Below are 18527 nucleotides of genomic sequence, written 5' to 3' on the forward strand. Positions count from 1 at the left end.
AATAATAAACGTGAAATAAACAAAACCAAAACAGTACTGTGTGGCCCAAACACTCACACGGATACAAACACCCACAAACCAAAAGTGAAACCCAGGCTACCTAAGTATGATTCTCAATCAGTGACAACTAACGACACCTGCCTCTGATTGAGAACCATACTAGGCCGAACAGAAACCAAACATAGAAAAACAAACATAGACTGCCCACCCCAACTCACGCCCTGATCATACTAAAACAAATAATAAAATAACAGAACTATGGTCAGACGGTTCACCTTCCAACAAGACAACGACCCTAAGCGCACACAGCCAAGACAGCGCAGGAGTGGCTTCGGGACAGGTCTCTGAATGTCCTTGAGTGGCCCAGCCAGAGCCTGGAGCAGAACTGGAACAGACGTCACTCGCTCTGAGACCATGAAGTAGTTGTTCCCCTTGCTCTGTGGCTTTTCTGGAGCGATGGGTAACGGTGCTTCGAGGGTGACTGTTGTCGATGGGTGCAGAGGGTCCCTGGTTCGAGGCGAGGAGCGGGAAGGAAGCAATACTGTTACACGTTCACAGAATATAATACATTGTTTTCATCAGAAGAGAAATGTGTGCAACTGTTTCCAGCAATTAGTATACTGCACACAATTCTAAATCACCCCATCAGTGTCCTACCAGGTACAATATATGGAAACATGTATGCAATGGACTGTATACTTTTATAAATGTAAATGTTTTACAATATTGCGGAGATGCAGGGATACAAGTAACCCAACTGCATTGTTTGCAAGTAACTTTGGGTTACTCCTAAGTCGCATCATTGGCAACTTCCATTTATAGTTTAGCTTTGGTGTGGATTGAAGTCTATACATTCATATCAGTTGTACTCCTCCATTGTATTAGCCTTTACTTATGTCTATTGTGGGTAGTGTTTCTTTGCACCAATGGATAGTCTACAAAACAATGAGCAAACCTGCCTTTGTATTGAACACATGGAATTGGATTGTGATACCGATGAATGAATCCGCTTATTTTGTATTTTCTTTCATAATGAATATTATTTGATTAGATGTGTGTGACATTTTGGGGAAATATCCATAACAGGAGTTATTGTCCATAATTCTTCTTCTAGATAGCGGTACAGGTACTTCCAATTGTGATCATCATGATTCAGTGACTGCAAAGAAAATGTATTGATCTACTGGGATTTTTAAAAGACAGACTAACTTTCTGCTTGGACTCAAGAGACGAATATGGCTGCGTTAATCTTTTTGCAGGCGTTCTTGTTTTTTTTATGAATCTATTTTCAATTTCGACTTAGACTGTATCAGCTGTTCCCTTCTGAGTGACAATCCTGTCAGATCTTTTGTCAGTAACAACAACAACACTAAAAACTGAGTCTTTATTGTTCCTTTTAGCTATTTGAATCCAAGGAAATGGTAGCTTGTGAGTATAGTTCATAGTTTGGAGTTAGTCTTGGCAATGTGACTGCTTTGTCTGCTTGCTTCTCTGTTATCTGTGACTGCCATGGAAGTTTGAACTGGTGAAGTAGCCAATCCTTTTTTGATACCAATATTTATTTCTAATAATTAATAGCATGTCAATTTAGTAGATTATTACATTTTATGAAGTGAAAATGCATGAAAAATAAAGCATTTGACTGTATAAAATGACGTTTGTGGTTGCAGATTTATAGGCTGTGCATCCAATGGTGTGTCCATAACCAGTGCTTGACTTGCATTGAAATAAGTGCCGGTACTCCTTTTGGGTGTAGGTATTGTGTAAATGTAGATGCAGAAACTCCACAATATTGTTTTAGCTAATATTCTATAAGAGGAACAGGAGCTCCAAACGTAGAACATTTGAGGTGCCAGTATTCAGCTCTGGTGAGCTCCTGCCCAAGTCAAGCACTGCCTATAACAATGCTTACTTTGAGATCATTGTTTGAGAATGGCATTTACAACTTTTTGTTGTTGTTGTAGAAAATACTACATCTTCGACAGTGGCTAGGTAAACCAAACGCGTGGATTGCACTCTGTCTGCAAACAGGCCTGCATTTTGTAAATTGTGTGGATTACCATTATAAAGCTTGACTCAGCGAAATGACGTTGTCACGAGCAGCAATGCACATATTGAGATGCGCGAGATGCAAGACTCGCTCTTACTGTCACATACAGTATTTGCTCATGTGCACGGGCTCGCTTGACGATTTGCACAGAGTGGTAGCCAGGGTACCAAGCAGTGGAGGTTGAGCCACGCGTTTCAATGCTCTTAGTTGTAACGGAAATAGACTTTGCTGTTTACTTTCTCCATCTACGTCAGGGATACACCTCGCGAGATTGGAAAGAGCAAAATCGAAAGTTAAGAGTCTGTTAGAACGTTTGAGATCTGTTGTGTTGTATTTTTCAACATCAACAGATCTTTCAGAAATCGATAGGGAGGAAGAAGCAAGTCGTCTGAAATCATATTGCTGGGTTTGTGTGTTTGACTGAGGATCCTCCAGTTTCAAGAACTTCAAAGCGACAACAACATGGGTGCGCTTGATTTATCAATTACTCTGCATAATATTGGGAAGTATTTGCAAAAATACTTTTATACATTTCTTAAAGTATTTATGGTATTTGGCATATTGTTAGCTAGTAGTCCTTCTCCCTAGATGGCATTGGGTTCTCGAGAGCTAATTCTTAGCCAACTGAATTAACTTTACGAACATGTTGACCTATTGGTTGACGTGGACATAATTCATATTTTTAATTTAACCAGTGAAATCTGCTCTTTCCGGAGCTAGGTGTCGCTATGCATGACTGTTTTGGCACATAGACAGCCTACAACAGGGTTTGTACAAAAAGCTAGTAGCCAACACTTCAGTTTTAATGTTGTGTGGCACTGCATTGTGGCTGAGTCTGACCCCAGATTAACCCTGGTGTTTGTGTGCATGTGTTTCGGGTTCTGTGTTGGTAATCGCTAGCTGCCACAGTCATAAACTTCTACAATTTATCTGATTTGAAATTCGATTTTAAACCTAACCTTAACTCTAACCACGCTGCTAACCTTATGCCGAACCACATTATGTTCATGAATTTTTACAATATTGCCAATTTTGGGGGTTGCAAAATATGAATTTCCATGATCTGAAAAAAGTGGACACAAGTACAGGCTACTTATTCTTTTTGATTGTCATTTAGCGCCTCCGTATGGAGACATTATGAAGGTAGAAACAAGTGGTGCTTCCTGGAGGACAGCAAACGCGGATGGGGAAAAAGACGAAGGTATGCGCTTTCAGGCTATTCACTCACAAATATTCAATACAATATCCAGTATTAATCCATTTCATATAATCAATTTAATAAAATAAATGATATCATTTTCTTTACTGTTTTCCTGAAGGGGTGCTTGCATCTCACATAATGGCAGAGCATGACCGTGCTGCCATGGACAAGTACAAGAGACTCATAATGAAGGTGGCAAAGAGGAATGAAGTGGACCCAGCTGTTATCTGTGGCATCATCTCAAGAGAGTCCCGGGCTGGGACAGGACTGGACAAGCACGGCAGGGGGGACAATGGCAAGGCCTTCGGACTTATGCAGGTAGGCACATGTTTGAGGGAATAAGCAGTGGCTTCATATTTAATTGAAATTGTATCTTATTTATTCCCTTCCTGAGGTCAAATGTTGACATTATATTTGATAACTGAAATCAAATTGTATTTGTCACCCACGTGTTTAGCAGATTTTATTGCTGGTGTAGTGAAATGCTTGTGTTTGAAGGTTTTAGGTGCCAATACAAATTTCTTCAGCCTCCTGTGGTTGAAGAGGTGCTGTTGCGCCTTCTTCACCACACTGTCTGTGTGAGTGGACCATTTCAGTTTGTCAGTGATGTGTACACCGAGGAACTTGAAGCTTTCCACCTTCTCCACTGCTGTCCCGTCGATGTGGATAGGGGGGTGCTCCCTCTGCTGTTTCCTGAAGTCCACGATCAGCTCCTTTGTATTGTTGACGTTGGGTGAGAGGTACCACACCCCCAGGGTCCTTCCCACCTCCCTGTAGGCTGTCTTGTCATTTTTGATAATCAGACCTACTACTGTTGTGTCATCTGCAGACTTGATGATTGAATTGGAGGCATGCGTGGCCACGCAGTCATGGGTGAACAGGGATTACAGGGGCTGAGCATGCATCCTTGTGGGGCCCCAGTGTTGAGGATCAGCGAAGTGGAGGTGTTGTTTCCTACCTCCACAGATGAGCTTGGAGGGTACTATGGTGTTGAATGCTGAGCAATAGTCAATGAACCAGATACTAACATAGGTATTCCTCTTGTCCAGATGGTATAGGGTAGTGTGCAATGTGATAGCGATTACATCGTCTGTGGATCTATTGGGGCGGTAAGCAAATTGAAGTGGGTCTAGAGTGTCAGGTAAGGTAGAGGTGAAAAAAGCACTTCATGATAACAGAAGTGAGTGCTACGGGTGGTAGTCATTTAGTTCACTTATTTTTGCGTTCTTGGGTACAGGATCAATGGTAGACATCTTGAAGCATGTGGGGACAACAGACTGGGAAAGAGAGAGATTGAATATGTCCGGAAACACTCCAGCTAGCTGCTCTGCACGTGCTCTAAGGACGCAGCTAAGGATGCCATCTGGGGCGGCAGACTTGCGAGGGCTAACGCACTTAAATGTCTTACTCACGTCGGCCGGCAGCGTCGGTGACACTGTTATCCTCAAAGTGGGTGAAAAAGGCGTTTAGCTGGTCCGGAAGCAAGACGTTGTTGTCTGTGATGTGGCTGGTTTCCCCTTTGTAGTCCGTTATTGTCTGTAGACCCTGCCACATACATCTTGTGCATGAGCCGTTGAATTGCGACTCCACTTTGTCTCTGTACTGTTTTACCTGTTTATATTCGGCCATATTCCCAGTCACCTTGCCATGGTTAAATGCGATAGTTTGCACTTTCAGTTTTGTACGAATGCTGCCATCTATCCACGGTTTCTGGTTATGGTAGATTTGAATAGTCACAGTGGGAACAATATCTCCTATATACTTCCTGATAGACGAATACACTGATATGGTGAATGAGTTTATGTTGTTCTTGGAGGCTACGCGGAACATATCCTAGTCCGCGTGATCAAAATGATCTTGAAGCGTGGGATTCTGATTGGTCAGACCAGCATTGAATAGTCCTTAGCACAGGTACTTCCTATTTGAGTTTCTGCCTATAGGAAAATCATACATTTCGTGACCGCCACAGCCCTGGTGATTTCTGTAAAATATCACATATTTTTACAGATTGACACTACCCCAGCCCCGAGCGGTGGCGGGCACACTCCAAAGGGGGAATGGAACAGTGAGGAGCATCTCCAACAAGGCACTGAAATTCTGATTAAGTTCATCAAAAGAATCCAGGAGAAATTTAATTCATGGACCAAGGAGCAGCAACTGAAAGGTAATACTCTTTTTCTCAGAGTTTTTTATAAAAATAATGAATATACCTGTTTCAATTGAATATGCAACTATTGCAATATGTTGTTTACCCAGGGGGAATAGCAGCCTACAATAAGGGAGATGACCGTGTAGAGTCATATGAGGAAGTGGACACTCATACCACTGGAGTGGACTACTCCAATGATGTTGTTGCCAGAGCTCAGTGGTTCTACAACCATGGTTATTGTGAAACAAGTAAATAACTGTTATAAACCATTATACACATGTTGAACATGATAAATACACCAAATAATAATTACACTGTCTGGTTCAACTTCAAACCTTCTCATCCAAGTTTCTTGTTTAGTTAAGTCTTTCAGCAAACTCTAATGGTTGATGCCAAACAGTCACAAATTCATTTTATTTAAAAAATGCTGATGCTATAATGTACTGAAAATCTAAAATTGTAGTTAATTGTGTATATACTCTATTTTCTTCCCTATTTAGCAAACCTTGTCATTAAAGTAGCAGCTGTTATAGTGGGAGCTGCAGTGGGAGGAGGTATCGTCATTTTATCAGCATTAACATTGTACTTCATCAAGTAACTTTTCATAAAGTAAAATGTTTCTGTATCTTGATAGTATATATTTTTTGTGTGATTGATTTACTTATAAAACAACAAGAATTTACGAATAATTATATACCTGTAAAAGTGTCATTGGAATGTCACATTGTCAAACTCTTAATGAGGTTTTAAAATGTTTGTATGCTTGGCCTCACAGGTTCTGCTGTTGCCCTGGCACCAATAGTCCTCACAGGGATCGGGTTTGGTGCTGGCGGGATTGCAGCTGGATCAACAGCAGCAGGCATGATGTCTGCCGCGGCCATAGCCAATGGAGGTGGGGTAGCAGCAGGGAGTCTTGTTGCTATTCTACAGTCAGCAGGTAAGGATCGAACCAAAGATGAACAAAGATACAATATTTCAATGCCAATGAGTTATGAATAAAAGCTAATATGATGGTGGGGTTTCTAACTGTTAAAAGCTCATACGACTGAACTGAATGGATCATAGATTGTTTTGCTTTTTTTTACTTTGATGTATTGGATGTTTGTAGATCTCAGATGTGAGTGAGATCGTGACAGACATTGTGTGGTATTCCCTCAAGGTGCCGTAGGGCTCTCGGGAACGGTCACTGCAGTTGTTGGAAGTGCGGGAGCAGCCATCGGAGGAGCAGTGGGAGGAGCTGTGGGATGGCTGAAAACAAAGATTTCTTAAATGTTCCATAGAGGCTTTGAAGAACACCTGTCAGTAGAGCAATACACCCTCACACTGTTGATACTGCATGCTTAAAGTATTCCACTTGTCAACTGAATAAATAAAAAAATCCATTGCAACTCTGCTGTTAAGAAAAACAGGTTCTCTGAGGATTGTTCCCTAATTATTCCCAAATTTTGCATTTTAAATTAGCTCAGTGGTTCTACAGCAATTGTTATGGTAAAAAAAAAAAACTTTTTAACCTTTTATGAACATGTTGAAAATGATGACTACACCCAGTAAAAATTACACAACTTCAAACAGTCTCATCCAAGTTTCTTCCGTAGTTGAATCTTTCAGCAACTTGTCATTGCGCAATATAATTAAACATTTCTTATTTTCTGCCCTTTTGGAATGGATGTGTTTTTAGTTGACTGTCTTGGTGGGACTTGTAGCAATATTGATGTTACTCATATTGATGTTAAAAAAGGAAACAGAAACCAGTTGTTACTTACTTTATTAATGTGCTGCTTGACAACATGCCTAGTAAAGTTTGCTTAACTATATATCTTTGTCTTTCGTGATTACAACACAAAGCATATTGAAACAAGGTGACAGCGGTACTCAAAAGAACCTGGATCTCATCGATGTAAATGAAGAATACATCCCAGGCGGCAGTTTGAAAATGTGCAGAGTTTACAAGCTAGTCATCGCGCCGAACGTCAACGTTAGCTGGCTATTGTGAGGGACTTTATGCTAAAAGCTAGCTGTCTATTGGATACAAGCAGATTCGTGAGTAGCTAACATTCCATTCTACAAATAAATCGCCATGGAAAATGCACTGAAACCTCCGGGAAAAATAGACTGATTGTAATTTAGCACTGACATGGAAAAGATGGAAAGAGGAATTCAATTTGTACATGGCTCTTACAATGACAGAAAAACCTGAGGATTACAAAGTGAAGCTACTGTATTATTTAATTGGGGTAAAAGGTAGAAAGATTTGTGAGACCCTATGTGTGGGCAGTACAAAAGACAATCTCTCTGTTGAGGAAGTAATTGCAGCACTGGATGCATTTTGTGATCCCAAGAAAAATTAAACAATTGAGAGAGAATGTTTTCATGCCAATTTAGGGCCGAGATGAGAGTTTAGACAAATATCTCACTGAATTAAGGACTCTAGTTGCCACCTGCTATTTTGGAGTAATCACAGACTCTCTTATCAGGGACAGGATTGTGTGTGGCCTGTGTGACCCACACTTAAAACCTGTCTAGAACTGGGGTTCAGCGGAACCCCTTGCCAACAGCCAGTGAATTTGCAAGGCGCCAAAATCAAACAACAGAAATCTCATAAATCCAATTTCTCAAACATACAAGTATTAGGCACCATTTTAAAGAAAATTCCTGTTAATCCAGCCACAGTGTCTGATTTCAAAAAGGCTTTACAGCGAAAGCTCCACAAACGATTATGTTAGGTCACCACCAAGTCACAGAAAAACACAGCCATTTTTCCAGCCAAAGAGAGGAGTCACAATAAGCAGAAATATAGATAAAATGAATCACTAAACTTTGATGATCTTCATCAGATGACACTCATAGTACTTCATGTTACACAATACATGTATGTTTTGTTCAATAAAGTGCATATCTATATCCCAAAATCTCATTTTACTTTGGCGTGTTATGTTCAGTAGTTCCAAAACATGCGGTGATTTTGCAGAGAGCCACATCAATTCACAGAAATACTCATCATAAACATTGATAATAGATATAACTATTATACATGGAACTTTAGATAAACTTCTCCTTAATGCAACCTCTGTGTCAGATTTTTAAAAAACTTTACGGAAAAAGCACACCATGCAATACAGCGTTCAGAGCCCAAACAAGCCACAAAGATATCTGCCATGTTGTGCAGTCAACATTTGTCAGAAATAGCATTATAAATATTCACTTACCTTTGATGATCTTCAACAGAATGCACTCCCAGGAGTTAATCATTTATGTCCATATACCTCCTTTTGTTAGGGCGTTTGGTAAACAAATCCAAACGCGCGTGCAAGTCCAGCGGAAAGGTCGGACAAAAAGTCAAAAAAGTTATATTATTGGTCCCAGAAACATATCAAACGAAGTATAGAATCAATCTTTAGGATGTTTTTAACATAAATCTTCAATAATGTTCCAACCAGAGAATTCCTTTGTCAGAAATGCAATGGAACGCAAGCTAACTACCACATGAACGAGCATGGTCAGCTCGTGGCACTCTCTTACTCATTCCACTCTCATTTGCCCCCACTTCACAGTAGAAGCATCAAACAAGGTTCTAAAGACTGTTGACATCTAGTGGAAGCCTTAGGAAGTGCAATATGACCCCATAGACACTGTGTATTCGATAGGCCTAGAGTTGAAAAACTACAAACCTCAGATTTCCCACTTCCTGGTTGGATTTTTCACAGGTTTTCGCCTGCCATATGAGTTCTGTTATACTCACAGACATCATTCAAACAGTTTTAGGAACTTTCGAGTGTTTTCTATCCAACTCTACTAATAATATGCATATATTAGCAACTGGGACTGAGTAGCAGGCAGTTTACTCTGGGCACGCTTTTCATCCAAACGTGAAAATGCTGCCCCCTATCCCAAACAACTTAACTATATCTTTGTCTGTCATGATTACAACACAAAGCATATTGAAACAGGACTGTGCCTGGTCTATAAGTACATTAGCATAGTGTGGGCAGTGGTATGCTAGTATTACTATGCATAGCCAATTTGTACCCTCAATGATCACAATGGATCTCTGTAATGATCACAATGGATCTCTGTAATGATCACAATGGATCTCTGTAGTTCACCATTATACAGACCTAACACTATATAGATCCTATGATTCTTCAAGTATTGTAATTTCTAATTATACGTAACACACTTCTGTATCGCACTAAGGATGGTGGAGCTGTGCTTTAGGGAGTGGTGTGGAAATTCAACACAGTGTCACTCAAAGTCAATATTAAATTAATCATTCTTTATTATCAGCAAGCTGGAGAGATTCCAACAAAGGTAATGCAGCACAGTACACGTCTGTCAGGAGCTCTGCCGGGGCAGTCCCATTAATTCTCTTATATAGTGCTGTCATGACGTTGGCCTGGTGGTAGGTTTATGACAGTCATAAATACCTCTTCCCCCCTTTTTCCTCTCTCTACCCTACTAATGTTACATTTGCAAACCCCTTGGTTAACATAGAGATTCTGGGAACATCAGAAGGTGGGGGGAAATGAACTATATTCTGGTATCCGAACAATTGAACATATGCGGTGGTACTTAAAGAATATGATTTCAGTTCGGTTGTCATCTGAGACATTCTCATCAATGATAAAATGGCATAAACTCTACAGTGGGAAGTCTACACATCAGAGTTATCGGATTCACATGGAATTGTTATTCAATGTAAATGTTTGAATATGAATTTTTGGTGATGGAATGAAATGTGATTTTAGCTTCTAAAATGTGAGATTTGGGTTTTGCTCAATCAGTGGCCCACCCCTATGAAGGGACATGGGCTATAAAACGAAGAAGTGATAAGAAGTAAAAGAAGTGATACCTCCTAGCCGTTGAGTTAACAACAGCAGCTGCAAACAAGGGTTAGGAAGGAACAGACAGAGTATCGTGTCTATCACACAACGACGTTACTACAACGTATCCAATTGACCACCAGAGACATTCTTCAAAGGACAAAGGACTCGGTTTGGCAACACGGCCTTCCATCTACCACCAACGTACCGAAGCGCAGCTCAGAGTAAATATTTATTGCATTTTCCTTTTCCAAATGGGCGGTAATTTAGAATGCACAAGATACTGTATTTACGATAGCACAGCTTCTACCTTTGTCCCTCAGTCTTCCCGCCCTTTCACTTAAACCCAGCCCCTTTTCTTTTGTGTAACCAGCTGTCATCTGTTCCGCCCGCTAGGGACGTTTTCCTTTATGACGTAATTTGTAATCAAGTTATGATTAATTATGTGTATGTGTAATTCTGTGTGATTAGTTAGGTATTTAGTAAATAAATAATTAAACCCAATTTTGTATTGCTGATTCAACTTGTTAGCCAGGGTTCGTGAAGAATTTACAACTTTCAGATGAGACTGAGTTAAGGTGACGATTAATATTGACTGCTATTGATGTACAATATTACTGGGGCTTTAAGAGTTTATTCGGAAGAATACAGCTCTATAAATATTATTTTGTGGTGCCCGGACACTCTAGTTAATTACATTTACATGATTAGCTCAATCAGGTAATATTAATTACGGATACATTATTTTATAGAATAGCATGTCAGCAATGGGCAATAAAGAATGTCTGAATAAGTGCTACACTTGGGCCAGTGCTGTCCAGAGCGCCTTACCGGCACTTACATTTTTTGCTTCTATTTATAAAAAAAAGAAGCCTATCGCCGGCCCAGATTCAAACACTGAGGCAAAGAAGGTTCATCAAAACAGAAGGTAGGTGGGATCTGCAATGAATAGCAATTTCCTGATTCCGCTTTGCTAATGTTTATTTGCAGCTAGTCTATGGCCTTATTTGAGAGCATCAAAACGACTGACTGATCTACAAATCACCTTTCATCATAAATAACGACTTATTATTTGTAGATCAGTAAGTCAGTCACAATTTACCCATGATACATTGCGGTTTTGATCCTCTCGAACGCGGCCTGTGAATCTGTGCATGACACTAGGCTGTTCGAGATTGTACCAGCCTGAATGCGCATGATGTTCTGTTCCAAGTTGTCAAGTTAGGGTTTGTAAGATCATGAAAAGTCATTGAAATTAGTTTAATCATTTTTGTAAATGTAATTTATTTAACTAGGCAAGTCAGTTAAGAACAAATACTTATTTTCAATGACAGCTTAGGAACAGTGGGTTAACTGCCTGTTCAGGGGCAGAGCGGCAGATTTGTACCTTGTCAGCTCAGGGATTTGAACTTTGAACAAAAGCCATTCAATGAATCAGGGATCAAATTAGGTTACTTCAGACAAAGGCATCTAACTATATAGATATAGTCAGCTCAGGTATTTGAATCACTTAAATCTACATATCGTCTGAATGACCCTGCAGTGAGTGTGCTGCGTTTGTGCCTGTGCTATATACAGTATGTGGGCTATATCGGCTATATATATACTGTATATAGCACAGGCACAAACGCAGCACACTTACTGCAGGGTCATTCAGACGATATGTAGATTTAAATGATTCATAATATTTAAAAGTGTTCCTTCATAAATGGCTTGGCAGGGTAGCCTAGTGGTTAGAGTGTTGGACTAATAACTGGAAGGTTTCAAATTCAAATCCCTGAGCTGACAATATTTATATAGTTAGATACCTTTGTCTGAAGTAACCTAATTTGATTAATTGAATGGCTTTTGTTCAAGCCCTGGTCTAATCACATTTTAGCCTCAACACATAAGCTGCTCAACAGGACCTTGATAAGCAGACAAGGGTGTTTCAGGACTGGATCAAAAGCCAATCCAATTGACAACATGTGACTAACAGTGCAGTTTCTTATTTTGAGGGGTGTTAAGTTGTTACAGGAATTATATTTCTCTATGTTTTAATACCCAATTAAAATGAAACACTCTGTCAATTCCTGAGAATTTGTAAGACTCTTATTTGCATAAAATGGACAGAGACCAGTCTCAAAAATCAACCAGCTGCGTTTATTCTCGAGAGTAGTGAACATGATACAGTTTACCACAGGTTATAAACTGAAGATGACGTCATTAGTTTTCGTACTACCCCGTCTCATCTCCGCTCCAGTACATTGGCTGTATGATTCTCAAGACTTAGATACTTTATGACCAGAGCCAAGGTCTGACTGTGTAGATAAGCATTCTAGCCAGTCTAGCGATAAGTTAATTAATTTCTACCAAGGAACAGACAGTCATTGTTCTAATTCTTGATTATATTTACACACATTATATTCAGTACTAAGGTTCAAAGAAAATTCATACATCTATACAGTAACATAATAGTTTTCTGAATAGTCAGTCCTGATTGAAATGTATACAAAATGAGTCATTATTGATTTTAAAAAATCCCGTAACATAAGTGCCTTGATTAAAGGCACAACGGCAGATGGTAGGCCTACATGGGATCAGGCACAGCAGCCTTCCAGTGTCAATAATACTGACTTTTTCATGTAGGCTATAATAATAGTCCTGAACATTTGGTTGAAAGTCATGGAACATGTGTATGAACCCTTAACAGTGAATAATCAGAGGTTTCTAATAACATGTAATTTGTGAATTTCAGTGAACATAGTCTAATGGACCCACATGGAAAAAGACAGCTGCACTTCTTAAATCCCAAGGCAAGCACTGTTCTGAATATGAATATCAGAGATTTGGAAATGTAATGTGCACGAACAGACCAAGAAATCAGACAGCACAACAGGGATTTTTCACATTTAAAAAAAGGAAATTGGAATTCCAATCTCTTTCAGTTTCAGTTTAAAGGTAGAACAGTTGGAAATGAAAGAGAAAGATACTGTATTTTCACTTCACAGTATTGTGTAATAAGTTTAAAAAAGCGTTTCAGAGTGCAGAAGCAGACCTGGCTGGTACAGTACATGTGCCCATGGGGACTAGTCAAAGACGAGGGTGTTGCAGTTAAACAGACGCCTTTGTTTAAAGAGTGACACAGCTTGGTTTAAGCAGGACCACATTCACCTTTGGGTTCCAGGATTTCCAGGACACATTCACATTCACGTTTGGGCTCCAGGATTTAAAGTGGCAGAGCAGAGTTTAAGATCTAGTCAGACACAGTACAGCATCCCCTCCTACCCAACGGCCCACCAGGGTAGTATAAGCTACAGTTTTGAATAGAGTAACACTTTGTGAAATAATGTGCTGCTATAATAATTGAGTGTTAACATTTTACTAGTGTGAAAGTGGCTTTACTGTTCTTTCATGAATCAGGGTGTTCCTTTATTCTGTAGCCGTTATCAAACAAAGGAGAGCAGCAGCACTCAAGTAAAGGGCATTTTACAGAGAGGCAGTCGATTAGAACGCCATACACATTCGAAACCAGAGACGTGCGTGCATGTGCATTACTGCATGTGAGGGGAAAACTGGAATAACCCAATGAATTCCAGGATTGTTACATGAAGCAATGACAGCGGGTGGTGGATTCTAAAACATTTTATGTTGTGCAAATGGCTCTGGTCAGTTCCTAGTCTTCCCATTCACTTTTTGTGAAAAACAGTAGAAATAGAGGAAACATTCAAACACATCTGACCTTCAATAGAGAGTGAGATTGAACGCCAGCATTTCAATAATATATAAAGTTGAAGTCGGAAGTTTACATACACCTTAGCCAATTACATTTAAACTCCTTTTTTCACAATTCCTGACTTTTAATCCGATTAAATATAATAATAATATATGCCATTTAGCAGACGCTTTTATCCAAAGCGACTTACAGTCGTGTGTGCATACATTCTACGTATGGGTGGTCCCGGGAATTGAACCCACTACCCTGGCGTTACAAGCGCCATGCTCTACCAACTGAGCTACAGACTGTCTTAGGCCAGTTAGGATCACCACTTCATTTTAAGAATGTGAAATGTCAGAATAATAGTAGAGAGAGTGATTTCTTTCATATTTTATTTCTTTCATCACATTCCCAGTGGGTCAGAAGTGTACATACACTCAATTAGTATTTGGCAGCATTGCCTTTAAATGATTTGACTTCGGTCAAACGTTTCGGGTAGCCTTCCACAAGCTTCCCACAATAAGTTGGGATAATTTTGGCCCATTCCTCCTGACAGAGCTGGTGTAACTGAGTCAGGTTTATAGGCCTCCTTGCTCGCACACACTTTTTCAGTTCAGTTCTAGCCACAAATGTTCCATTGGATTGAGGTCAGGCCTTTGTGATGGGCACTCCAATACCTTGACTTTGTTGTCCTTAAGCCATTTTGCCACAACTTTGGAAGTATGCTTGGGGTCATTGTTCATTTGGAAGACCCATTTGTGACCAAGCTTTAACTCCCTGACTGATGTCTTGAGATGTTGCTTGAATATATCCACATAATTGTCCTCCTCATGGTGGCATCTATTTTGTGAAGTGCATTAGTCCCTCCTGCAGCAAAGCACCCCCACAACATGATGCTGCCACCCCAGTGCTTCACGGTTGGGATGGTGTTCTTCGGCTTGCAAGCCTCCCCCTTTTTCCTCTAAACATAACGATGGTCATTATGGCCAAACAGTTATATTTTTGTTTCATCAGACCAGAGGACATCTCTCCAAAAAGTATGATCATTGTCCCCATGTGCAGTTGCAAACCGTAGTCAGTCTTTTTTATGGTGGTTTTGAAGCAATGACTTCTTCCTTGCTGAACGGCCTTTCAGGTTAGGACGATATAGAACTTGTTTTACTGTGGATATAGATACTTTTGTACCTGTTTCCTCCAACATCTTCACAAGGTCCTTTGCTGTTGTTCTGGGATTGATTTGCACTTTTCGCACAAAGTACATTCATCTCCAGGAGACAGAACTGAGCGGTATGACGGCTGAGTGGTCCCATGGTGTTTATACTTGGCGACTATTGTTTATACAGATGAACGTGGTACCTTCAGGCGTTTGTAAATTGCTCCCAAGGATGTACCAGACTTGTGGAGGTCTACAATTTTCTTTCTGAGGTCTTGGCTGATTTCTTTTGATTTTCCCATGTTGTCAAGCAAAGAGGCACTGAGTTTGAAGGTAGGCCTTGAAATACATCTACAGGTATACCTCCAATTGACTCAAATTATGTCAATTAGCCTATCAGGAATTTTTTCTGGAATTTTCCAAGCTGTTTAATGGCACAGTCAACTTAGTGTATGTTAACTTCTGACCCACTGGAATTGTGATACAGTGAATTATAAGTGAAATAATTTGTCTGTAAACAATTGTTGGAAAAATGACTTGTGTCATGCACAAAGTAGATGTCCTAACCGACTTGCCAAAACTACAGTTTGTTAACAATAAATGTGTGGAGCGGTTGAAAAACGAGTTTTAATGACTCCAACATAAGTGTATGCAAACTTCCGACTTCAACTGTAGCTACACCTTTTTCTTGAGAGGAAATCCCTTACCGTTTTTTTGTTGTTGCTATTATTAGGATATGTGGACCAGGATATTGATAAAAATGCAACATAAGAGTACATGCCAATACTGACGTACATAAAGAGTGAGATATTACACAACTGAAATTAGGTCAGTCGACAGGGAATCGGGGTCATTGTTATTTATTTATTTATTTAGGCCTATTTCTTTGTATTACCTTTTTGTTTTCACAGCTTTTTACATAGGGGCAATTCCACAGCAATGGAATTCCGCTGAGAATCAGATTTTTCACTTAAATGTATGCCAAACAAAAACCATTGATTTCAAAGTTTAACAAACCATAGAACTATATGCACAAGTACCACTTTTAACAATTTACACAGAACATTTTACAAAAACACATTTACTGGAAGAACTGTTCAGATGCAAACTTTGTTAACAGAATTTCTGTAAAATCTCCATTACCTCCATTAAGCTGTCCGTGTCGTGGTGCCCAGCTCCCGTATTCCCAGCAGAGGCCAACGTCGCCTCACATACCTGCCCTCTATTATCATCCCCCGGGGTAGACCTCCTGGGATACCCCCCACCCCCTCCTTAGCCCTGCCTGGGAGGGAGGCATGCTCAGGGCTAGGTTTGCATGCCTCCTGGATAGGGCGTCCGCATTGCCGTGCTGGGCCCCCGACCTGTGGATGACAGAGAAAGAGAATCGCTTTAAGGACAGGAACCAGCGGATGACACGGTCATTCGTGTCCTTACCTCATGCCATCCACAAGAGGGGGGCATGGTCAGTAATCAGGGTGAACTTCCTTCCGAGGAGGTAATAGTTGAGGGTGTCGAGGGCCCACTTCACGGCGAGGCACTCCTTCTCGACAATTGAGTATTTCTTCTCCCTCAGGAGGAGCTTCCTGCTGACATACAGGATGGGGTGCTCCTCGCCTTCCCACTCTTGGGACGAAACGGACCCTACCCCAGTGTCAGACGCGTCTGTCTGGACCAGGAGGTTTTTTGATAAGTCTGGGGTAACGAGTACTGGGTGTGAACATAGCGCATCCTTCAGGGCCTGGAACGCCGCCTCTGTGTCCTCCGTCCATCGCACTGTCTGGGGTAGTCGTGCCTTTGTTAAATCTGTGAGGGGAGAAGCTATTGCAGCAAAGTTAGGTACATATCTACTGTAGTAGCCTGCTAACCCCAGGAATGACTTTGCCTGCCTCTTGGTTCGGGGGACCGGCCATCCCCTAATGGCAGCAATTTTTTTTATTGGGGTTTCACATTTCCCCTCCCGATCTGATATCCCAGGTACTCCACTTCGGCGAAGCTCAGCTTGCACTTGTGGGGGTTCGCGGTCAGACCTGCATCCCGTAGCGCATCAACCACGGCCTGTAACTTACACAGATGTGACTCCCAATTGTCACTGTGCACAATTACAGTATGTCATCTAGATAAGCCGCTGCGTACTCACTGTGCGCGGCCGCAGGACTCGGTCCATGAGTCGCTGAAATGTCGCTGGTGCCCCGTGGAGCCCGAAAGGCAGAACCCGGTAGTGTATAGCCCCCCCGGGGTGGAGAAGGCAGTCTTCTCCCGGGAGGCCGCTGCCAATGGCACCTGCCAGTACCCCTTTGTCAGGTCCAAGGTGCTGACGTATCTCTCCGTCCCCAAGCGGTCGATCAGTTCGTCCACCCGGGGCACGGGGTAGGCATCAAACTTACTGACCTCGCTCAGGCCCCGGAAGTCATTACAGAAGTGGACGGTGCCGTCCGGTTTCGGAACCAGCACTATCAAATCAAATCAAATCAAATGTATTTATATAGCCCTTCGTACATCAGCTGATATCTCAAAGTGCTGTACAGAAACCCAGCCTAAAACCCCAAACAGCAAGCAATGCAGGTGTAGAAGCACGGTGGCTAGGAAAAACTCCCTAGAAAGGCTAAAACCTAGGAAGAAACCGAGAGAGGAACCAGGCTATATGGGGTGGCCAGTCCTCTTCTGGCTATGCCGGGTGGAGATTATAACAGAAGATGGCCAAGATGTTCAAATGTTCATAAATGACCAGCATGGTCGAATAATAATAAGGCAGAACAGTTGAAATTGGAGCAGCAGCACGGTCAGGTGGACTGGGGACAGCAAGGAGTCATCATGTCAGGTAGTCCTGGGGCATGGTCCTAGTGCTCAGGTCAGTTGAAACTGGAGTAGCAGCACGGCCAGGTGGACTGGGGACAGCAAGGAGTCATCATGTCAGGTAGTCCTGGGGCATGGCCTTAGGGCTCAGGTCCTCAGAGAGAGAGAAAGAAAGAGAGAAGGAGAGAATTAGAGAACGCACACTTAGAATCACACAGGACACCGAATAGGACAGGAGAAGTACTCCAGATATAACAAACTGACCCTAGCCCCCCGACACATAAACTACTGCAGCATAAATACTGGAGGCTGAGACAGGAGGGGTCAGGAGACACTGTGGCCCCATCCGAGGACACCCCCGGACAGGGCCAAACAGGAAGGATATAACCCCACCCACTTTGCCAAAGCACAGCCCCCACACCACTAGAGGGATATCTTCAACCACCAACTTACCATCCTGAGACAAGGCTGAGTATAGCCCACAAAGATCTCCGCCATGGCACAACCCAAGGGGGGGCGCCAACCCAGACAGGATGACCACATGGGGCTAGATCACTCACCGTGTGACTCCTCGTACCCCCATTTCTAACATTCTTGTCACTTGCCGCTGGACCGCCACCTTCCGGGATTCTGGTATCCGGTATGGCCGTTTACGCACTTCTTC

General features: G+C 41.6%; 1 protein-coding gene across 1 annotated transcript; it reads left to right on the top strand.

Moving 5' to 3' along the window:
- The first annotated feature begins 2115 nt into the window (after positions 1–2115).
- On the top strand, positions 2116–7214 carry LOC118368396 (lysozyme g-like). The gene is made up of 8 exons (XM_035752457.1): positions 2116–2516; positions 3168–3251; positions 3370–3569; positions 5259–5415; positions 5508–5648; positions 5901–5954; positions 6176–6337; positions 6560–7214. Exons 1-8 carry the CDS (start codon positions 2513–2515, stop codon positions 6667–6669), a joined length of 912 nt encoding a protein of 303 aa, XP_035608350.1. The 5' UTR covers positions 2116–2512; the 3' UTR covers positions 6670–7214.
- The last annotated feature ends 11313 nt before the right edge of the window (positions 7215–18527 follow it).

This window comes from Oncorhynchus keta, chromosome 35, assembly GCF_023373465.1.
Source record: "Oncorhynchus keta strain PuntledgeMale-10-30-2019 chromosome 35, Oket_V2, whole genome shotgun sequence".
Taxonomy (NCBI): domain Eukaryota; kingdom Metazoa; phylum Chordata; class Actinopteri; order Salmoniformes; family Salmonidae; genus Oncorhynchus; species Oncorhynchus keta.